The 25,546-nt window shown below is 39.7% G+C and overlaps 1 protein-coding gene across 16 annotated transcripts in view; it reads right to left on the bottom strand.

The window, feature by feature from the left end:
• The window catches only part of TENM3 (teneurin transmembrane protein 3), a 1,704,102-nt gene that overhangs the window by 1,151,127 nt on the left and 527,429 nt on the right, over window positions 1–25,546 (bottom strand). For all 16 annotated transcript variants that reach the window (XM_073643373.1, XM_073643362.1, XM_073643479.1 and 13 more), the window contains one exon: window positions 10,655–10,953. In XM_073643373.1, coding sequence (XP_073499474.1) covers window positions 10,655–10,886 — 232 coding nt within the window. In that variant the 5' untranslated portion in view covers window positions 10,887–10,953. The remainder of the gene's footprint in view (window positions 1–10,654; window positions 10,954–25,546) is intronic.

A 25,546-nucleotide genomic window follows, 5' to 3' on the forward strand; every position in this document is an offset into this window, starting at 1 on the left:
AACAGACACATGGATGACACACTGATGGTAAAAATGGATCACACTGATGGTGAAAACAGACACATGGATGACACACTGATGGTAAAAATGGATCACACTGACGGTGAAAACAGACACATGGATGACACACTGATGGTAAAAACGAACACATTGACCATACTGATGGCACACTGATGGTAAAAACGGACACATGGACCGTACTGATGGTGCACTGATGGTAAAAACGGACACATGGACTGTACTGATGGCACACTGATGGTAAAAACGGACACATGGATTGCACTGATGGCACGCTGATGGTAAAAACAGATACAAGGATGACACACTGATGGTAAAAAGGGATCACACCGATGGTAAAAACAGACACATGGATGACACACTGATGGTAAAAATGGATCACACTGATGGTGAAAACAGACACATGGATGACACACTGATGGTAAAAACTAACACATTGACCATACTGATGGCACACTGATTGTAAAAACGGACACATGGACTGTACTGATGGTGCACTGATGGTAAAAACGGACACATGGACCATACTGATGGCACACTGATAGTAAAAACGAACACATGGACCATACTGATGGCACACTGACGGTAAAAAATGGACACATTGACCGTACTGATGACGCACTGATGGTAAAAACAGATACAAGGATGACACACTGATGGTAAGAATGGATCACACTGATGGTAAGAGCAGACACATGGATGACACACTGATGGTAAAAACGGACGCATGGACCGTACTCATGACGCACTGATGCACAACACTGATGACACTGGTACCATTTTTTCACGTTTGTGTTTAAACACGGATGTCTGAATGAGGCCTAACAAAAAATAAATATATTAAAAATCGAAAAAATGGTTGACTTTTGTAAGTGAAATTAGATAAATGTATCTACTAATGTAAGTGATTGTATGGATTGCAGCCGGTATTTCTTGGATCCTCAATAATAGAATCGCCAGCCTTGTCATGAATGTATCGAGTCGTATAAAAACTAGGACTAATCGGATAGAATTTCCATATTCAGATAGGCAAAAATAGCAAACTTCATTCATGGGCGCAATTCATCAGACCATGTAAATAAGAAAGGTATTTATTGTTAGAAAAAAAAATAAAGTAAATAAATATGTAAAATCATAAAAGCTTGAGAGTATGTAAAAAATATAAATATAAGTTCCAAAAAGCTATGAAAGATATCTATTTTTCATATACACCTTATGCTTTTATAACAATGTTAAAAAAAAAAATTGTACCAATAAATACCTTTTCCATCTTCACATGGACTGATGAGTGGCACCTATGAATGAATTTCCTAATTTTTTTGGAGTATCTAATTCTATCAGATTAGCCCTACTTTTTTTTTAATCTCACGAGTCTCTTTTCTACAGAACTATTGCAGACTGGAGGTACTTATTTTGTACTCATATTCTGTATCAGTGATAAAGTTATTTTTCTGGAAAGGTCCCAATATTAAGATTTATTGTACATTAAAAGGAATATATCATTAGGTTTTTGCCACCTAATCTGAGAGCAGCATAACGTAGAGACAGAGTCACTGATTCCAGCGATGTGTCACTTACTGGGCTTCTTAGTGTAGTTTTGATAAAATCACTGTTTTATTTGCAGGAGATTAATATAAGAGGATTAGTAAACCTTCTGCCAGGTAGTCCTCCATATCCATGAGCTCTAAATATCCCCACCCCACCACTAATTGTCAGCTTTCTGTGTACATTGTACATGGACAGAAAGCTTCCAATCAGTGGTGTGGGCGGGATTATACAGAGCTCAGCATTCAGAGCACTGCTAGATCTGCAGCAGATAAAACTGTGATTTTATCAAAACTACAGCACCCAGTAAGTGACACATTTCTAGAATCAGAGTCTCTGCGCCTACATTACGCTGCTCTCAGATGGGGTGACAGATTCTCTTTAAGGTTGGACCAAAGTCATCGATTTACCATCTAAAATGCATAAGATCTCCCACATCTCCCCGACACGTGATGTTTAGAGAGAGAGAAGGACGGAGCAGTTTGAATTCAAATTCTCATTTCTTTTGTCCTCACAGTAACTGAGCTGTCATCAGCCGCGTCTCAAGAGATGATGGGTTTTTGAATTCCACGTGCACCCAATGTGTATGGAACTTTCCAACTTCATCTTGATGCAAGATTTTAGGGAAAAGACAAACTGGGCATGTTTCTATCAACATGCTTGAACATTTATTTCCATGGAAAATGAGTCGCATCATATTGAGATAAAGAGAAACTCAAAAAGATCTGACTTTGGGTATATGCACATGATACGTATTTGCATCAAAACTGCTGCAATTTACAACTCCAGCAAAATGAATGAGATTTCTGAATTCTCATGCACATGCTGTTTTTTTCCCTTGCAGATTTGAAGCAGTTTCACATCTGAAGCATGTCAATTCTTTCAGCATTTTTACAGCGTTTTTCACTCATTCAAATGGATCGGGGAAAAGCGCATCAAAAAAGCGTCAAAAACGCATTAAAACGGCGCATATTTTATGCAGCGCTTTTCCTCCTAAAAAAAGCGTTTTTGCTGCAAAAATTTCTCGTGCAAATACTTACTGTGTGAACAAACTTTTTTTTCGGGAAAGATATTGGGCCCAATTCATCAAGACCAACATTGCTCATGCTGGTCTTGATGAGGGGGCGTACTGGAGTCAGATGCTCCTGATTCATGAAGAGTTGAATCTGAAGCGTCTGACAAATATCAGGAAAGATATATATCTTTGTACCGTGTTAGCCAGTAAAAAGAAACATACACCTTTGTGCGTTACGCCATAAATTAGACGAGCTGTGGTGTCACGCCCTCTGTCTCACATACGTCCCACCCCAGCTCCCCCAATTTGGTGGAGCTAGGAGAAACTGGCGTGAAAACCATAAAATTAATTATTACATTTTCTGGCTTTTCAAAGGTTTTACACCAGAATTCTGGCATGAAAGCTTTGATAAATCAGGCGTATTGTTATTGTCACTGCCACAATTATGCTTAGATATGAAACAGGAAAAATATATCTCTGTACCATGTTAGCCAGTAGATAGAAAGGTTAGCCATTAAAAGGTATCTCAAATGGATGTAAGTTTATACTTTTATCATAATATTGAACCAATTTTGAACCCTAAGTAATGTTCAAACAAATTGTGCAGCACGGTGGCGCAGTGGTTAGCACTTCAGCTTTGCAGCACTGGGGTTCTGGTTGCAAATCCCACCAAGGACAACATCTACAAGGAGTTTGTATGTTCTCCCCGTGTTTGGTGAGTTTCCTCCGGGTTCTCCGGTTTCCTCCCACACTCCAAAGACATACTGATAGGGAATCTAGATTGTGAGCCCCAGTGGGGACAGTGATGATGATGTCTATAAAACGCTGTGAAATTAATGGCGCTATATAAGTGGGTAAAATAAGTAAATTAGGCAATAGTTCTTTCCTTTCGCCAATGGAGCAAAACGTAATAAATTGAGGAGCAGCTGAAGGTTTAATTCAATCTGCTTGAAACCTCGTATTTATGAGAACATTTGGTGTTTATACAGTGATAAATTGCTACCACCACATGCAGAAACAAGTCCTTATGCTGAAAATAACATGATTTTTGCTTAAGTATTGTTTTTTTTCCATACTATTATTAAAAAAAAAAAGAATTGAAATAAATCATAAGTAATGCGTGGCATGTGTACATAAATAAACAGCACTTGTGCTCCTAATTTTTTTCGTTCCATTGGTTACCATGTGTAGTGGTGCAGTAATTGCGTGTTTATTAAGATAGCAATAAGACAATCCATCATGTGGTGGGAGTCAGCACTGGGTTAGGATTTACTGAAACACATACATCATGCATTTGCTGGTGTTTATTGATGCAGCCTTTTTTTGAATCTTATAGCTGTAAAGGGCTTGGTCATATATTATGGAGCTCTAGTAACACAATGTGTCGTCATATGTCGCCTTTGTATGACAGGAATGGATAATAACCCCTTAATATAGAATTATAAGGTAAAAGGCATGATTGCATGTCACTGAAGGCATATGGAGATGTGGCGCCCCGAGGGTTCGGTTGCCACAGGGGTATTGCACCTCAACCAGAGGTGTGATATTCCACTCTCAGGTAAGGATGGAGTGTGGACCAGGGCTCAGTTAGCTGCACACACACATACACACTCACCCCATTTCCGGGGGACAGCTCGACGGTGCTCCCATATAATTGCAGGCACAACTGACTATGTCCCTGGCTGGAGTGGGGAGGGGGGAGAGAACCCAGTGATGTAGGAGCAGAGGGGACGGTTTCTGGAGCATAGGAAGGAGCTCATTGGGTGCAGGTCACCTGAGCTCAGACACAGAGAAGCAGATAAAAGGTGGGAGCCATCTTAGAAGTTCAGTTCAGAGAAGCAGAGTAAAGGAGTAGAGGGCTGACAGGGAGCCGAGGCTCAGCCTGAGCTCAGCTCCACGAGGCAGGCCTAGAGAGAAGGCCGGGGCCAGAGAGGAGAAGAGGAGAAGGAGAAGGAAGGAAAGAGGAGAGACAGAGGAGTAGAAAGGCTCCAGAAACAAGAAGGCAGAAGGGACCCTAAGAGAGCAGAATGGACAGCAACCGTTGCAAGCCCGTGTTATATCGGGTGAAGGGTCAGGCCGCGGAAGGGTACCGGATTCCCAAGTTGGTGGAGGTAAATCATCCTTCAGCCAAGAACCGGAGGTCATGATCATTTATTGGTGCGACCCCTTGCTACATCCGCTAGGAAGGCACCACATAGGGTCAGGGAAACTGGCGCCAAGTTTTACCAGAGAAGGCCCGAGGCAGCCGGACAGAAGCGTGGTCACTGGTGGGGCACGAGAGGCCAGAGAAAGGATAGAAGGGGGTCCTGTGCCACACTCCTGAGTTGCCTGGGGGTTGACCGAGCCCCTCACCTGGTGGACGCAGCACGGCTTGGGCAGTCATTGCTGACAGAGGTGACTTGGATATCAACTGTGAGTAAAAGGCCTGAACTGCACCATTGGACTCTGTGTGATTTATGCTGCGCCTGCACCATCACCCCCAGCATCCACCTACATTGCCCTGAGGCTACACTCTTCCCGTGGGGAGTTATCCTATCCCTGTGCTGCACACCAACACCAGCCTCAGCGGTCTGCCTTGCAGCGGCGGTCATCTCTGACCGCAATCCACGGGTGGCGTAGTCGGACATTCAAAACACTGATAAATAGACTGCCACAATTTGGTCTGACCACCCTGAGCCAGGGATTGGGTTGCCACTACTACCCCCAGCATCGCACAGAAGCCTGGTCCCAGGTGCCCCACGGCCCAGGGGGCGAGTCAGAGATACGATAAAGCTCCATAAATACATGCGTGCCGCTTTACGGCTCTGCACAATTTGAACAGATCAATAATATGGAGGTCTAAACACTAGAGTTAAACAAAAAGATTTGCGCTGCCATTGTGTATCAGGAAGGCAGCCGGACCAGGGCTCTCTTCACTTCTGTGGCGGGCATTAATGACACAGCATCTTAGGCGGTTCTGGCATTTACTAATGGTATTATGTAGTGTGAGCCATGCACTGCAATATAATGACATTGCAGGATAAGCTTCCTCTAGAAGTGACCTTAGTGCTGGACTGTGGCTGTAGACTCCACAAAGGAACAATGCCCTGGTTTGGCTGCCATGGAGGATCAGACTGGATTCCAGATCAAAGAGATAGGAAATAGAAAATAAGGGCTCTATTGAAGCCTTTCAAAATGGCCTTTGGACACACAAAAAATGGGATGTGGGAAACAAAAACGAGACTTACACTTTGTGAATGGCAGACCTGCCACTCATATCAATCCAATCAAACATTTTGGTCAGCCTACTGCTAAGATTAGCCGGTGGTCCACGCTTTGGACCACACATGGACAAACATAAACTGTATGAAAAAAAAGGAGCGCCAGCCGATAAAGCAGGAATAGATTTTTGGTTGTTCAAACCACGTCATGACAGTACTTACTCCTTGAGTAATCAGAATTTGTGCTAGGCTTGGCGTTAGAAGGTGTGTTGGGAAAAGAGGTTGGATATTGGGATCTATCTCTCCTCAGGGAGTAAGTACTGTCTTGTTTTGGATTGCACATCCAATAATCCATTCCTGCTTTGTCAGCTGGCGCTCCTGTTTTTTTGTTCATGGATGCCAGATCAAGGAAGCATGAATCTTTTTTTATCAACTTTTCCCTTCCAAATCGGCAGTAGAAATGAAAAAAGTGTACATTTCCACATAGTGTCATAATTTTGACTTTTTATTCAAGTCAAGTACAAGAATGAAGCATTTCAAATAAATGTATTAAATACAGAAAGTTTAAAATCTAATATGAATGTTACCCTGTAAATCTAGACAAGTGTGTCATTATCTATTCTCCATAGTGGGAAGTGTTTGGAGCTCCAAGGATAGATGATACCTTACTACAGACAGATCTAAGTGCCAAATATAGAGAAATTCCGTGAAGTAGATGGTACACGATATTGCTGATATAGTGATGAATAATGATGGTGTGAATTGGTCAAGGTTTCATTGCTGAAAAGCTATAACACAAAAATAAAGTTATACTACATTTGTAGTCTATTCACATTTGTCCAAATTCACTTTTTACATCTTGGCCTTCACCCTTAAATATTTTCCATTCAGACCAATTTTCAGTCTTTAATCAATCAGCTTCTCTTTTTATGATTTTCATTACCCTTCCAAACCTCTGATTCAGCCACATTTTTATATCATATTCCTGTAATTTCTAAACTTGACTGCTTCAGCTGTTATTTTCCAGGTTACACTTTTATCCTATTTTATTTTTTACCTAACTGTGGGCAGATTTAGAATTTCTTTAGCTATTTTTTTTTTTGTTCACCTGCAGAAGACATATACACTACATGGACAAAAATATTTGATTAAACTTTGATGACATCTCATTCTAAATCCATGGGTATTAATATGGAGTCTCTCCCTCTAACCCCATCCCCCTCACCTTTGCTGCTACAATTGCTTCCACTCTTTTGGGAAGGTTTTCTACAGGATTTTGAAGTTTGTCTGTAGAAACTTTTGCCCATTCATCCAAAAGAGCATTTATTTGGTGTTGGATGAAAGGACCTGGCTCACAATCTCGATTCTAGTTCATGGTAAAATTGTTCAATGAGGTTGAGGTCAAGTCTCTCTGTAGGGACCAGCCAAGCTCGTTCACACGAAACTCACCCAACCATGCCTTTATGGGCCTTACTTTGTGTACTAGGGTCCAGTCATGATGGAGCAGAAAAAAACTGTTCCCACAATGTTGGAAGCATAAAATTGTTCAAAATCTCTTGGTATGCGGAAGCATTAAGGTTTCCTTTCATTGGAACTAAGGGTCCTATGCTAAACCTGTAAAAATAACTCCACAGCATCTTTCTTCTTCCACCAAATGTCACAGTTAACAGGTTTGTGTAGGTAAATTTCTCCTGGAAATTGTCAAACCCAGACTCATCTATAAGACTACCAGATAGAGAAGTGTGCACACAATTTGGTTCTATAAAACTGCGTGCCCACTATGCGTTTTTCAAGCGTTTTTGCAGCGGAATTTCCGAAGCGAAAACGCTTAAAAAACGCTTGGTAATAAGTGTCCCATGGTCCCCAATGATAATCCGCATGTGCTGTGCACATGCTGCGGAAATTTCCGCTGTGGATTATCATTGCCGAAAAATATGCAGCATGTCCATTAATTTTGCAGACAACGCAGCGTAGTTGGCTCTATTGACTTGCATTGAATCGCTTAATATCGGCATGACTCAATGTGCGGATGGTACCCGGGTTTGGAGAAGCGATTCAATGTGTGGATTGTACCCGGGTTTGGAGAAGCGATTCAATGTGCGGATGGTACCCGGGTTTGGAGAAGAGGAAACTCTTATCCAGACCCGGGTACCATGGTACCTGTTAAAAAAAGAATTTAAAATAAAAAATAAAGATTATACTTACCTTCCCGATGGCCCCCGGTCTCCTCAGCGATGCGTCCGGTGTGTTGGGCGGCTCGCGATGGTCTAAAAGGACCTTCCATGATGTCATTTAGTCATGTGACAGGTCACGCGACCTGACGCTTCTACCTGGCAGGAAAAACGCATATAAAATCCGCATGCGTTTTTCCTGCCAGGTTGATGCGGAAAAAATATGCAGCATTTCTGCATCGTGGGCACTTAGCCTTAGACTGAATTTATTGATGACAAACCACAAAAGAAATGTATAAAGGGACTACAATATTATCAAGTGTAATTCATATATTTTATTACATTCAAATACAGACAAATAAAAACAGACAACAAGACAAAGATTTAAAAATGTATAAAACATAAATAAAATACAGCTCTGGTGACGAAGAAGGAGCAAAACGGCGTTGGAGTGGTGTGAGGGGGCTGGGGTATGTCTCCAATCTTATTTTTACCATCATGGTCTCCTTTGTTTATTACATCACTTATGTAACCCCCTGTTCTGGGGTTTGGACATGATTTGTATCTCTGCAGCCAAAACCTCTTTGAAGGCTCCATTTTTCCAGCAGCATTTAATAATTGTATTCCCCTTTCTTTGGTATTCATACACTTGGTAATTAATTTACATATATATATATATATTTATTGCACAAGCACTTTATGTTAATCTATATATATTGATGTTTTGTTACTTCTTGGTGTTTTCTATAATATATACATTTATTTTCATACGTTGCTGCTATTAGAGGTGATCTTGTATCTTTAATTATTGTTAATTATTACTGTTAATTAAATTTGGCTGGCACACAAATATATACACTCTTTCATAGAGGAGATCCATGTGCAACATCTATTGTGAGCATCCCCCTCCGCCCTCCTGAGCTGAATTTTATTTATGTTTTATACATTTTTTAATCTTTGTCTTGTCTGTTTTTATTTGTCTGTATTTGAATGTAATAAAATATATGAATTACACTTGATAATATTGTAGTCCCTTTATACCTTTCTTTTGTGGTTTGTATTCAGAGTTTGAGGTTATGTTTGTGGTATTTCCTTCTCTTTATAGGATTTGTTGAATTTATTGATGAAGCAGGTCTAGAACCGATTGCCCTCTGAAATTGTTGTGCAGATCTAATTAATACATCTAGTACCGCCTAATTGTTAGGAATATACAGATATAATAATACTTACAGATGGAGCCAGCTACCTGAATATGGCTACTAGTGGTGACTGCCCAAGAATAGGAAGAGTCATCAAAAACATTAAGAAAATAAATGCCCAACAACTTTGTCTAATTTGTTCTGTTTCTGTAAAATAGCTTTTTCCTTCTCTCCACTATTTTTATAAAACACTTGGTGGCCTGACGGGATGTCTACTCGTATTTGCTAATATCTTCCTGTGTAAATTGACCTTTAGAGGTTTAACCAATTTTTTATTGCCGTTTTTCTTATGCTGCAGTATAAACATGTGCAAAAGGGACTGCTAGAAGATTTACTGTATTTTTTTTTTTTTAGCTTTCTATAAACTGAAGCCCAACTATTATCTTGTCAATATGTTCTATCAATAGAAAAAGTTTTATAATTGCTGAGAAGCTAAATCAGAGATGACATTGCAATCAATGGGCTGTCACTGTAATGCATGGGTGTGCTGGTGAGATTCGCTTTGTAGTGACTCTCTATTCTGGCTAATATAAGACAGCCCCGTATGAGGGACAGTCCTTTAGAAAGTTTGAATACCCAGTATGTAGTTTCACACAAGGGGCTGATTCATCAAAGCTTTTAAACAGAGTTGCCCAAAAATGTTTCAACTTTTAGAATTTTCACACTGGTTTGAATCGGCTCTGTCAAGATTGGCGGAACTGGGGAGGAAGAAGGGCAGGATGGAGTGTGACCATGACACGTCCACCCGTCCAATTCATCAAAAGTGCTGGCATTGTGTAAACTAGAAGTGCTACTCCAATCAGTGACTGGAGTAGCATTTCTGGTGTGATGCATGGAAGTTGATGCGTCTCTGGACATATGCAAAATTCATTAAGTGTCTCGCACCTCTTATGAATTCAGCACCTTTTACTCCAATAATACTGGCTTAGCGTAAGCGTGCGCTATGCCAGTCTTACTGAATTGGCTTCAACATGTTTTGAGTCAATGACAGAAGTAGATCAAAAGAAAATGGACATTTAAAATATAACTTTTATTGGGTGAGTTAAAACTAAAAAAGACTCTCAAAACCATATTAGTGGATGTATACCCTAATATCAAACCATGATACACAAAAAATACAAAAAATTATACAAAAGGTCTCCAAGGGAAACAATGTATTCTGTGGATCAGTCAGGATGTATCAGCTGTCAGGCTCCCTTTAAGAAGTTCATTTCACATATAACAATTACTTAGTCACAATAATGCACTGTAGAAAAGAAATGATATCACATATTGCAGTACTATAGGCTTATATTTGGCACATACTAAGTGATACATTTTATTTTTTTGCAGAACATTTTATTTAGTGACATCCGAAAAGTTTTAAAGAGCTTCCTTCTTTTTGCAGTCATGTAGGTTTTATAAAAATCCAAATATATTTTCTATGATATTTTGCAATGGTCAAGGTTGATCCTCAGGTGCTAAATTAATAGTGTATAAATATACATGACACATATAAGAACGTACCTTGTCTGGTATATTCATCTGCTTCTCTGTGAACCAGGTCTTTCACCCGGTTTCCATAGAGCAGCCGTGAAGAATCATGATCAAAAGCTTTCAGGGTTTCACTCGAGCTGTACGATTTTTGTGTAGGCACTCTACAGTCATCATTGTCCACCGAAGAATTTGTGTAACGTCTTTCTTTGTCTCGTCGGCTCTTTGTCAGGGAACAATAAGGCCTACGTTCTTTTACATCCATATTAAGTTCATTCTGTGCCCACAACAGTCCAGCTTACTTGAAAATTGCTTCACACACTTGGTTTTGTCTACACAGGAGACACAAAGGCAAAGAGTTACTCAATAAAGTAACAAATCAAGTGACCATGCCTGCCATATACAAACTGTTGTGATGTTTTTGGGATTTCATTCAAAATGATTTGCGGCTATTTTGAGTTTGACATGATACATAGGGCTTACAATTGGTACATGAAAAGAAGATCCAGGCTTTGTGGGAAGATACAAAAGGAAAATAACAAGCATTGTGGACTGCAACCAATTCATAAGAGTTCAGGAATATAAAAGGTTAAAGATGATATGAGGGCATAGATGGAAAAACATATTTTAGGATGACATGGTGAATATTTGCTGTATATGACAAGGTTGATGTGTTTGAATTTTTTCTAATGCGATAATAAGTATAAATATCACTATATAACATAAGATTTAGATATACTCAAAGAATGTAATATATACAGTGCAACAATGTAACTGATCCCAGGAACCACAGCTGAGAACTTCCACGTATGCATAAACCCACAATGGAACCCAATGGAGACGTCTTATAATATCATCCCTGAAACCAGATAACATCCTAAGATTATTCTACCTATCTTTATTCATAGTATCCCTGAATGTTGAAAATGATTAAGCAGGGATATATTAAACATTAAAATGATTATAAGCAGATGTATACATTGTGCTTATGTAAAAGAAATGAGTCTTCAGAATGTTTTTTTCTGATGTTTTAATTGCATATTTGTATTTTAATTTCTTTAAATGAAAATATGCACATCAATATTGTCTGTAACAGAGCACTAGAGATTTGCTTACAGCAGAAAACTTGAGATAAGAAAAATGAGAAAATGACACATTGGGGCCGATTAATCAAGACTGGCGTAGCATACGCTCATGCTATGCCAGTCTTGCTGGAGTAGAAGATGCCGAATCCATTAAGAGGTGACGGCCACTTAATGAATTTGTCACCTTTTTATAAGTAGCATGAACCAGAAATGTTACTTTAATCAGAAGTACAAAATGCTGGCCCTTTTGATGAATTTGACATGTCCCGCCCCGGCTCCTCCCCGCTACACCCATTTCGGCAGAGCTGATATAACCTGTCGTAAAAACGCCAAAAGTTTCAAAATTTTTGTGCAACTCTCCGTTGTGATTTTTCAAAACTTTTACGACTTTTCTGGTGTAAAAGTTTTGACGAATCGGCCACATTGACTTATTGAGAGAGTTGTGAGCCTCATCTGTGTAATGTGCAGTGGTCACTGTGCATGGAGATGTTGTTCACGCCAGCCTTGATAAGGAGATGGGCTGGAATCAGGCACTCCGGATTCATAAAGAAGAGCACGCCTCTTCATGAATCATGAACGTGGGACGAGTAGCATGTACCTTTGTGTGTGTGTCTCGCCACTGCAGTCCCTGCTCATCTAGAATTTGATTATGCCCCCCGTGCCACTCCAGTTCTGCCCATTTTGGCGGAGTTAGGCAAAATTGGAATAGAACGCTAAAAGTCATAACATTTTAGCGCAGCCTCAAATTGTGACAAAATTATAGAGTAGATGCAGCAAGTGTATCTAGAATTGATCCTTTGATGCTGTTTTGAAAGCAAAGATTGGTCACACCAAATGTTTATTTGATTTAGGCTGCGTGCCCACTATGGGAATTTCCGCAGCGAAAATGCTTAAAAAACACTTGGTAATACGTGCCCCATGGTCCCCAATGACCCAAGCACACATGCTGCGGAAATTTCCGCTCCGGATTATCACTGCGGAAAAATACGCAGCATGTCCATTAATTTTGCGGACATGCAGCGTAATTGCCACCATTGACTTGCATTGAATCGCTTAATATCCGCATGACTACATGTGCACATGCGGATATTAAGCGATTCAATGTGTGGATAGTACCCGGGTCTGGAGAAGAGGAGACTCTCCTTCAGACCCGGCTACCATAGTACCTGTAAAAAAGAATTTAAAATAAAAAATAAACATTATACTTGCCTTCTGATGACCCCCGGTCTTTTCTCCGCTGCATCCGGTCATTTGTACGGCTCGCTATGGTGTGAAAGGACCTTCCATGACATCATTTAGTCATTTGACAAGTCACGCAACCGCGAGCCGTACAAGAGACGCAGTGGAGAAAAGAACAGGGGCCATCAGAAGGCAAGTATAATTATTTTTAATTTTTTTTTTTACCATTTTTATTGTTTTTTTCAACTATTAACTTGGTCACACTATATTAATCCATGCCGGTTGCATGAATTTATATAGTGTAACCAAGCTGTCAAGCACTTTTCAAAGTGATGCTAAAATCGCTTGGAAAAGCGCTTGATAACCCGCATGCAGAAATGCATGCAAAAACGCTTGACAAACGCTTCTACCTGGCAGGAAAAACGCATGTAAAGTCCGCACGCGTTTTTCCTGCCAGGGAGATGCGGAAAAAATATCCAGCATTTCTGCTGCATTGTGGGCACTTAGCCTTATATTTCTCTCGTGTTGTTCATTCATTTTGCATGTTGGTAATTAACAAAAAAAAGCTATTAACTTCTATTTTTGAGAGCATTCCGGTAGTACTATATACTACTTGCTTACAACACATCACTATGGCTGATGGAAAGTGTAGTTAGAAAGGAGCAAAGTAGCCTGAAAAAACTGAAGGCTGTAAATAAGGCTGTGTGCCCACTATGCGTCTTTTAAGTGTTTCCGCAGCGGCAATTCCGCTGCAGAAACACTTTAAAAATGCTTGGTAAAAAGTCTGCCATGTTCCCCAATGATAATCTGCATGTGCTTTGCACATGCTGCGGAAATTTCCGCTGAGGATTATCATTGCGGAAAAATCCGCAGCACTACCAATTATGTTGCATAATAGCGATAGCGGCGTTTTCGCCGCCATTGACTTGCATTGAATCGCTTAATATCCACATGACTACCCGGATCTGGAGAAGAGGAGACTCTCCTCCAGACCTGGGTACCATAGTACCTGTAAAAAAAAAGAATTTAAAATAAAAAATACATTATACTCACCTTCTGATGGCCCCCGGTCTCCATAGCGATGCGTCCTGGCTTCCCGGCAGCTCACGATGGTCTAAAAGGACCTTCCATGACGTCATTTAGGCATGTGACAGATCACGCGACCGCCGACGTCGGCGGTCGCGTGACCTGTCACATGACTAAATGAAGTCATGGAAGGTCCTTTTAGACCATCGCGAGCCGCCCAACACACCGAACGCACCGGACAAGGAGAACGGGGGCCATCGGAAGGTAAGTATAATGTTTATTTTTTATTTTTTACCATTCTTTTACTATTACTTGGTCACACTATATAAATCCATGCTGGTTGCATGGATTTCCATAGTGTGACCAAGTTGTCAAGCACTTTTCCAAGTGATGCTAAAATCGCTTGGAAAAGTGCTTGACAACCCGTATGCGAAATCGCATGTGAAAAACGCTTGCCAAACGCTTGTCCCTGGATGAAAAAACGCATGTAAAATCCGCATACGTTTTTCTAACAGGGAGGTGCAGAAACGCTCAGGAAAAATCCGGAGCATTTCTGCATTGTGAGCACTTAGCCTAAGAGAGCTGGTGGCAGGGGACAGAATATGAAGCAGAAAGGCTTAACACAACATGAAAATTGACAGAAAAAGTATATGGGATCTTTAGGGGCATTTATGGCAAAAAACAATAACTGAGTTAGGATAGTGGACAACCTCTTTAACCCCTTTACCCCCAAAGGCTGTTTGCACATTAATGACCAGGCCAATTTTTGCAATTCTGACCGCTGTCACTTTATGAGGTAATAACTCTGGAACGCATCAACGGATCCCACTGATTCTGAGACTGTTTTTTGGTGACATATTGTACTTCATGATAGTGGTAAAATTTATTCGATGTGACTTGCATTTATTTGTGGAAAAATCTGAAATTTGGCGAAAATGTTGAACATTTCACAATTTTCAAACTTTGAATTTTCATGCCATTAAAAGAGAGAGATATGTTACATAAAATAGTTAATAAATAACATTTCCCACATGTCTATTTTACATCAGTACAATTTTGGAACCAAAACTTTTTTATTGTTAGGAAGTCATAAGGGTTAAAATTGACCAGCAATTTCTAATTTTTCCAACAAAATTTACAAAACCATTTTTTTTATGGACCACATCACATTTAAAGTCACTTTGAAGGGTCTATATGACAAAAAATACCCCAAAGTGACACCATTTTAAAAACTGCACCCCTCAAGCTGCTCAAAACCACATTCAAGAAGTTTATTAACCCTTCAGGTGCTTCACAGGAATTTTTAGAATGTGGAAGAAAACAATGAACATTTAACTTGTTTTCAGAAAAATGTTACCAATTTTTTTTCTGCAAGGGTAACAGGAAAAAATGGATCCCAAAAATTTGTTGTGAAATTTCTCCTGAGCACGTCAATACCCCATATATGGGGGGAAAACCAATGTTTGGGCACACGGCAGGGTTCAGAAGGGAAGGAACGCCATTTGACTTTTTGAATGTAAAATTTGCTTGAATAATTAGCGGACATGTCGCATTTGGGGAGCCCCTGATGTGCCTAAACAGTGGAAACCCCCCACAAGTGACAGCATTTTGGAAACTAGACTCCTCAGGTAACCTTATTTAGATGTGTGGTGAGCACCTTGAACCCCCAGGTGCTTCACAGAAGTTTATAACGTTGAGCCGTAAAATAAAATCTTCACATTTTTTCCCACAAAAATGGTTTTTAGCCCCAAATTTTGCATTTTCATAAGGGTAACAGGAGAAATTGCACCAAACCATTTGTTGTGCAATTTCTGCTGAGTATGCCGATATCCCATATGTGGGGTAAAACCATTTGGATGCATGGCAGGGTTCAGAAGGGAAGGAGCACTGTGTGACTTTTTGAATGCGAAATTGGCTGGAATCGAGAGTGGACGCCATGTCACATTTGGAGACCCCCTGATATGCCTAAACAGTGGAAACCCCCCACAAGTGACCCCATTTTGGAAACAAGACCGTTCAAGGATTTTATCAAAGGGTATAGTGAACATTTTGAACCCAGAGGATCGACACAGAATTTGATAACATTAGGTCATCATATTTAATATGTTTATAATAATAATCATAATAATAATAATAATAATAATATGTTGTCATTAGTCTTGAGCGCAAGTGCTCGTTACTTGAGTTTGCATCAGGTGCATGGGTATGCACCAAGTATCGAGGGTACTTGAGTGAGATGCTCGCGTTCCTGCCCTGCATTTTTCACGGTTGTTAGATTCCCCAAAAAAACAATGCAGGGATTGCTCGTATATGGCAGGCAATGCCTGCATGTTTTTTTTTTGGCTATACAACAGCCGCAAAACATATGGGGCAAAGACTCAAGCATGACACTTGAGCACCCACGATACACAGTGCATACCCGAGCACCCAATGCAAACTCAAGTAGCGAGCACTTGCGCTCAACACTAGCCACCATATCGTCATCATTTTTTTTTTTACTTTTGAAAAAATCCCATCCCCAGCAAAACCCTAACACAACCCTAACCCTAACACAAGCCTAATCCCAACCCTAATACAAGCCTAACACAACCCTAACCGCAACCCTAATCCTAACCCTAGCACAACCCTAACCCTAACACAACCCTAACCCTAATACTAACCCTAACACAACCCTAACCCTTAGAAACCCTAACCCTAACACAACCCTAATCCTAACACAACCCTAATCCTAACACAACCCTAACCCTATCTGGAGGGATCCATTCACTATAATGAAACAGCAGTCACTCTGGACTCTGTCAGGCCTCTGTTTACCAGTGTCCTTTTTTTCCGAGCTTCAAAAAAATGTGTCCAACCGCACTGTTATGCACGCCTAATAAAAAGACGAACACCATGGGATCACGTCCACGGTGCCTCCATCTGCCTCATTACAGGGTATCTTCCATTGGGGGTTCCGTCTGACTCACGTATTTCAGAGAGTTACACGTAAACCCTGGTGTAAGTGCTCAGCGCAGAGCGCAGGATAGATATGAGCCGAGCCATACTGCGATCTTTGGGAGGCAGAATGAATAAATCAGCAGGAGATGAAGAATTGGTGTTACTTATTTTTTTACACCGTTCCTCGTGCAGTATAAGTGATTAGACAACTTTATTCTTCGAGTCGGTGCGATTACAGCAATACTAGATTCATATGGGGTTTTTATGACTGACAGCTGTCACACACTAAAAGTCGCTTTTTTTTGTTGCAAAGACTGGTTTATGCATCGCCATATTTTGAGAGCTAAAAGTTTTCCAAATTTCGGGCAGACAGTCATTTAAGGGCTTGTTTTTTGCAGGACAAGTTGACGTTGACGTTTTTATTGGTACCATTTTCAGGCACGTGACATTTTTTGATCGCTTTCTATCCCGATTTTTGGGAGGCAGAATAAACAAAAACCAACAATTCAGGAATTGTTTTTTGGGATTTTTTTTTTTCCCGTTCCGCGTGTGGTAAAATTGATAAGGCAGATTTATTCTTCAGCTCAGTACGTTTACAGCAATACTACATTTATATTGTTTTTTTTTTATGCTTTGGTGCTTTTACACAATAAAAACTATTTTATAGAAAAAATAATTTTTTTTGTATCACTTTATTCTGAGAGCTATAACTTTTTTATTTTTTGTCTGACGGAGCTGTATGGTGGCTTGTTTTTTGCAGGACAAGATGACATTTTCAGCTATACCATTTTTATTTACATTTGTCTTTTTGATTGCGTTTTATTCCACTTTATGTTTGGCAGTATGATGATAAAGTATCGTTTTTTGCTTCGTTTTTTTATTTTTATTTTTTACCATGTTTACTAAATGGGTTAACTAGTGGGACAGCTTTATAGGTCAGGTCATTCCAGACGTGGCAATACCAAATATGTGTACTTTTTTTGTTTGCTTTTTGTTTTGTTTTTCACAATAATATTTATTTATGGGTACAATATATTTTTATTTTTTTGGATTATTTTTTCTTTTTTTTTAAATATTTTTACATTTTTTTTAACTTTTTTTTTTTTACTTTTTTACTTTGCCCCACTATGGGACTTTCATTTTTTGCTGGCTGATCAGTTGTATAGCATAGGGATGCAGTAGCATCCCTATGCTATGTGGGCTGTCAGCGCTGCACTGACACAAGTTAGATTGATCATGCACTGCACATGATCTAACTAACTTGCTGGTGCCTGGTGACCAGGAAGTTGTCATGACATCAGGTCATCATGGCAACAATCGGGACCCTGTGCTGAAAGCGTGGGGTCTCCAATCCAAGGTAAGAGGGGCTGTCTTACCTCTTCCTGCTCCTAAAATGCTGCGATCGCCGAGGTGTAATAATACGTACCTGGTAATTAAGGCCCAGGCCACAGATACATATTATTACACCTCACGTCAGAAAGGGGTTAAACAATGGGTCATTTTCAGATTTCATAATATTTGCAAGATAAACACTTTATTAATTGATCCGTTGATTATTAGTAGAAAACATGTTAAAATTTTCATAAAATATTGTATCCAAAGAGAGAAAGATTATAACAAGAAGGTAAAAGTATCTGTGTACATTGTGAAAGATCACGTCTATAAATATGCAAACAGTGATTTAGTTGAAACCTATCCATGTGTTCTGCATATTGGGAAAGATACCCCGCACAAATCGTGAAGGAATGTGCTGTATAGTAAAACTGAAACAAAATACACTGCTAAAGAAGCGAGTAAGAGAAGCCAAGTGCTACACGTCTTGCTCCATAAAGCTGGTGGTAATTTGACTGAGATATACTAATATTATGCAAAGGAAATGAAGCTTGATCTTCAAAGTCTTGCTTACATCTAAGAATATTCCTAAAATTCAGCAAGGTTTTTTTTTAGAAGTTCTCAAGATCAGAGGAGAGTAAAATTTAGGAGACTTGAAGTCTCACGGAGCCACATATGTCCAATGTGCACTGTAATCTGCACCGGGGCCCCCCGATTCCCACACAGTTGCAGGTTCCAGGTGAAAGAATCATTGGCTATGTTGGATTTCAATGTCTAGAAGCATAGCAGCAGTTTATTCTACTATCCTTCAGAAAAAAGGTGATGGTGGAAGAAGAAATAACTGCAACAGCTATCTCATGTGTATACCCAGCTTTAGACATTAACACTTCTAAGATTTCTTGGAAATCCATATCTTCCCACTGAGCACTAATGCTGTAAAATAAGATTCCTGTATAAACTTTTCCGATGTAATTTTTCAGCATGGAAAATAACATAAATCCAAGTATCTAGAGTGATAAAGTGCAAATTAGAGCAATTTTCCATGAAAAATTCAGCTGGAAATATATAATATGCTATAGATACCTTACTCAAGCGAGTTTCTGAATATCATATAATATAAATGATGTTACCAGGTCAGCTGGATGCATATAAAATGAACATGCCTCAAAGCAGTGAATTCAAGGCAATGGATTTTCTGCACACTTGTAATCATTATTGTTCAGCGTGCACGCTAACTTCAAGACCCACTTGTAACATTTAGTCCATTAAATAAATCATGCTTTGCCAATCACAGATATCTATCCTGGCAAGCTTAAGAATTAGCAAAACTTTATGTGATATTCATATAAATGCTTTGTGCATAAAATGAGGAGTAACTGGTAAAATCTTGCTTTACTTTTAATGCTCTTCTGTTTTGACTTCTTGTCTTTAAGGGCTATCTGGGACTAATTTATGTTTTTACTATCGGCCTAAGAACTAACAGACAGGTGGCCCTGATGCGTCTCGGTGCCGATCTCTGGAAGTTCAGAGCAGTCACAGACCGCTCCTGCCGGCGATTCTGAGGTTTCAGCTGATGTCACGTCAACAGAGCAGCTGTTTTTCTTCTGCTCTGCTCTGTTGGCGGCGTGTGACTGCCGATGTCATGCTGATTGACAACCAGCTACCTACTGCCTAACTGTGAGAAACCGGCTGGCAATCAGCATAACGCTGGAAGTCACACCCTTTCGACAGAGCAGCCCAGAAGAGGAAGAGCTGCTCTGTTAATGTGAAGCAGCAGAATCACCAGCAAGACTTGTCCGTGATCACTCTCAGCTGGTGACAGGTAGAACAGGCAAGTCGACAGTTATGCAGTGGGTAGCTGGCTGTGAATCAGCATGATATCGGCAGTGATTCCTCATCAACAGAACAGAGTGGAAGAGAAGGAGCTGTACGGTTGACATGACGTCGTCATAAGCTGCAGAATCACCATCAGGAGTGATCTGTAACCATTTCGCAACTACCTGCCTGTTAGTTCTGAGGCTCATAGTGAAAAAAAAATAGTCCCGATAACCCCTTTAAGACGCAGTTAAACATGCTGATTTGACAGCAATCAACATAACAAGTAAACCGGCGCTCGTTAAAAGGCCATTACATAGACCATTGCAGACTGTATCGGAACGAAGGATCTCTTATGTGATTGCTTGATCCCCATACAACTTGAATAGTCGGCAGCACATTCCCTGTTTACAATGGAAGATGAGATGTGCTGCCCACATGGATTATTTTTTTTATCAAGCAAAATCTGCAATCAGTCGATGAAACATATTCATTGGCTGATCACTGCCATGCTTACGCAGAAATAACTTTGCTAAAAATGTTTGTTTGGCCGCTTATAGTCCCATATAAAGATGGGCGTATACATTAGAAAGCTATCTCTCCCGACTCCACAATACAGCTCGGCCGAATGTTCCCGTGTTCTCTATGAGAGCACCAGTGCCAAAATCATTTGACAGCAGCTTATTTCCTGTCCGAACAACAGGCTCGAGTGATTCACTTCTGAATGTCAGATCCTTATTTCCACCGGACTATTAATCAGGGAATGTATGGAAGGCCCCATACACATTAGATGGTCAGCTGCTCCCGCCAAAATCGGTGGGTTCAGCAAACTTTTATGTGCTGTAATTGGGGCCTTAAATGGACATTTATAGATAATTCTTATCTTGAGCTGCACTATAAACCTAACTGGAATCAGGGGACACTATGCTAACAAATAGATATCAGTATACTTCCATAATATATTGTAAAATGATGTGCTTATTTTTTTTGTCTGTGTCATTCTCTACAGTTCCTAATCTTGTCTAGAAATACAGATGATCATGCAAGCTCTGTACAAACACTGCTTAAGCAGGGGATTTTAGAAATGTAAAGTTACAGATGACTATTGTGCACCACAACGTAAGGATAATGTGTCACCAAGCTTTTACTACGTAATCTGAGAGCAGCATGATGTAGGGAAAGAGACCCTAATTCCAGCAATGTATCACTTACCAGTCTGCTTGGTTTAGCTTTGATGCAATCATGGTTTTATCTGCTGCAGATCTAGCAGTGCTCTGAATGCTGAGATCTATATCACCCCGCCCACACCACTGATTGGCAGCTTTCTGTGTACACTGTCAGTGGTGAGGGTGAGGTTACACAGAACAGGAGGACTACATGGCATGAGGCAACTAGTCCTATAGTGATAATCTCCTACTGATAAAACACTGATTTTACTGAAACCGCAACACACAGCCCTTGAGCCCTGACAATACATGATATGAGTACGGTTAGATGTCAAACAGACATTAGGATTATTGTTGCTTTTACCCAATGTCGGCTCTGCACACAAGCCAAACTGCAGCATATATCTTTTTAGGTCCGAGTGTCTGTGAGAAAAAAATTGCAGCATGCACTATTTTTGGGCACGTTCACATGTTCAGTATTTGGTCAGTATTTCACATCAGTATTTGTAAGCCAAGACCAGGAGTGGGTGATAATACAGAAGTGCTGATGTGTATCTATTATACTTTTCCTCTGATTGTTCCACTCCAGCCTTACAAATACTGATGTAAAATACTGACCAAATACTGATAGTGTGAACGTGGCCTAAATCTTAGTCTCAAATGAGACTCACACATTAAAGTCTATGGGCATGAGAAAAAAAATCAGATACCATACGGACAATCAGAGTGGCATCCAGATTTCTATTATAAGCCTAGGAAACTGGATGTGATCATGTACATGTTTTAATGTAGTTATATGATTTCAATTGAGTTCAGGTTCAGGTTCAAGTTCTGGTACTGGACTAAAGTTCGGTCGGGTACCAGAACGCGAATTTCCACGGCTCCGATCATCCCTACACCTGAATGAAAATCTGATGAAAATGAAAAAAATGAATGTCAGAGTTTTCTGGATGAAACTTGGAAGATTTTTCACAGACTCGTTTGCAGGCGCCTTAACGCTGAGATAAAGCATGAACATTATGTCTCTAAACAATCACACAAGATGATAAGATATTGTGTTGTAAAAAAAAAACCCCAAAAAGTCACACCATTTTTAATTTCCAGCTGATATAGATTAACCACCACAAATGGCTGACGTATAACATGTCTTGGGGAGAAATCAAGACTGGAGTTTCATACTCTAGTCTTGAGCGCAGAGCACTCTACAGTAAGTTGCGCCATACTTATTAAGTCGTGAATGCTTAATATATTTGGCACATGTTTTGGACTGTCTGCGCAGAAGAAGATCTGTTGTAAATTTCAGTTTGCTTTTCTGGTGAACTAAATGTATGGTCCGTCCATTTAGATAAGCCCTCCTCACATGAAGAAAAATAGACAAATATCAGCGACGGCACAAAATAGCAAAAAGTCGCAAAAAATAAACTTATCCAGAGGGAATAACATTAATTACGGGGGGAGTTTTCCTTTTTAGAATGTCCATACATTGTTTCTGATATTATTATTAGTAATAGTAATATTTGTTTTGTTACTAATTGCCATTATTTTCCCTATACGTATACCAGTCGTGAAGTTCTACTACAATAAATGACATTTTTTTGAGCAGTGAAAGCTGCGAGCGCGCAGGGGTATGCATTAAGTAATCATTATTTACAGCATATCCACATAAAACCGCCTGGCGCTACCAGGAGCCGCTATATAACATATCACAGGCCTGCGCTAATGATTCTAAACATGATTTTACGGCCATGTCACTAATTTAGTGTTTACGTTCCCAATGTATTCCTTTTAATACATCCACACTGTGCTAAATTTATGTTGCACTATTTCACCAGTATTTATTTCATTTACATTCATTTACAAAATATGTCGGACTGTTCTTTAGAAACCACTTAACACGTATTAAATCTTTTAATCGCTGGTTGTTATCCTCCTCCAGATTCAATTGAAAGGCTAATTGCTCAATTTATTGCACACAAATGCACACGTAGCCCCAGGTGTTCTTTACACAAATACCAATGCGGAGTTAACCCCTTCGTTACAGCTCGCAGCTGCCACGGGGGCCATGCTTGCTAACATGACCCATTTAATTTAGTAGTATATAATGAACTGTTCCTATATTTACGAAATGTTTTCCCACAGCAATGTCGGGATGTGAATGAATAGCCGGATTTAAGGAAGGAGCACGGCTATTTGCAGCACATAAACTGTTTGAACGCAAATATAATCCAATTTTATTAATAGAAGCAAAAAATTAAATATAGCTCCGTACAACTCCCATTTGTAGATGCAATGCCAAATTGCACATGACACATCCACGTTAAATTGACATCAAGGCTATACTGTCCGGCACAATATAATCAATTATGCTCTTGATGGCGTGTGCTTAGATTACGAGAGTGTACATGAGATAGACAGTAATCCCATAAAGATATAGAGCTAGGTCAGATGAACCTAATGTAATGACAATCACGTCTAACTCAGTAGAATTCGCTGTGCAATCCCCTTTAGATGATAGAAAATAAATAAATAAATAAATCAATGGTGTAGACTCATATTTGTAATGGGTTGTGGTTTTTATCCAATAGTGAGATTAGTAAACATATCAGAGAAATATTGCACTCGGTCAGGGGTTCAGGTAAACTTTCTGGTATTATTGAAGACCATGATAGAGCGGTCTACAGGGGACCACCAGTGAAATCGTGATGTTAGCATGAACATGGTTTATGGTTCTCCTTTAGTTTCTTGTACTTTGTACACACGGGTGGTTTCCCTTTTTTGAGCTATATATTTATAGGAGCTGGGGAACAGTAAAACGCAATAAGGTCTTACCAGGAATAAATCAGAATAAATAAATAGCTTATGGTAACCTGATGGAGTTGTGATCACACGACAATGTAAAGGTATAAAAACGCCAGCTGCTTCAGATCCACAGGTCATCCGACCGATACAGTGGACTTGGGAGAGAAGACGTGGATGATTCCACGCTGCTTATGAGTAGATTAAAGATCCAAAACCAGGAGTTTTAATAAATGTGTTTTTTAATCTACGCGTTTTGGGGTACACACACTTCTTCTTCAGGATATAACCACATGCCACATAAACCACAGATTAAAAAACACAATTATAAAAACTTGTGGTTATAGATCTTTAATCTACTCATGAGCAGCGCAGAATCATCCATGTTTTCTCTCCCAAGTCTACTTTATTGAGCTAGGCATTTCATTTATATAGCTTCCTATGGACCCGTGTGTGAACAGTCGGACTTGGGTCCTGCTCTGCCCTTATTCACATTGAGGTCTGATGACAGAAGGTAAGATTTTAATACTAGAGACAGGATATGTCCGCCCCGATTGCCGATTGGGTACACCTTATAGTGGTGGTATGTCTTTTACACTTTTTTGATTAAAATAACATTAATTAAGTACCCTGTATTACTTACATGTAATATTACTATTTACTTACTATGTGTTCATTTTGTTTTTTCCTAGAGTTTTGGTTTTTAGAGTATAACATGGTTGATCTGGTTGTAAAATCCGCCCGTAGGTCGTATTTTAAATGGCACAACTGAATACATTTGAGGGCAACAAAATAGTCAGAAAGGATAATTTGAAAGCAATAGTAGTCATTAACTAAAGATGCAGCATTTCTTAAAATGACGACAAACATACCATTTAGGTGGCTAAAAATGCTATAAAAAAAGGCTGTGCTGTTGGAATAAACTTCAGAAGGTTTTCATTGTGACATCAAAAAACCTTCTGATTAAACCATAGCAAGATAAGTTTTTTCCAGTGGCACAGTCTGTTTTTAAAGTGTTTTTATCTATCATCCAATTCTTGTGGCGGATTTTCCCCTCCATCCACGGGGCAGCAGCTGCTGCTATTCTAAGCCAGTACAGTGGTTGTGTCTCACCGATTGTCTATCTCCCCTCCTCCATTAGGGTTTTACCCTATATGTGCTCTCTCTTCCCTTTACAGCTTTTACCTCCCTCAAACACACCATGATGTAGCAAAATATCCTGATGCAGAAAAGTGGTCAATGGTTGCATTTCCGCTTTAAATTAAATTTATTGAAGCTGCGATCCCCCCAAAAATCTTTTCCAACTAAGGTACATTGTAGTTGATTCTATTTTTTTGTAGTCATTATTACGTGCTACTTCTAACTTACTGGGAGCTTTTATTGTTTTCTTACATTTTACGCCCAGATAATTATAAGTACTGAGCAGACAGATTCCCTCAATGGACACCTTTATACACAGCACAAATGGGAGCACTCAAGACAATGATTTTGTGGCCCCAGCCTCCACTTACACAGAACATGTACACAGCCAATTTTAATAGCGTCGTAAACTTGCATACATAAGGCAGATCAATAACAGCAGATTATCT

Source organism: Phyllobates terribilis, unplaced genomic scaffold (assembly GCF_046119375.1).
Source record: "Phyllobates terribilis strain yellow unplaced genomic scaffold, ASM4611937v1 Scaffold_1__5_contigs__length_1240528914, whole genome shotgun sequence".
Taxonomy (NCBI): Eukaryota; Metazoa; Chordata; class Amphibia; order Anura; family Dendrobatidae; genus Phyllobates; species Phyllobates terribilis.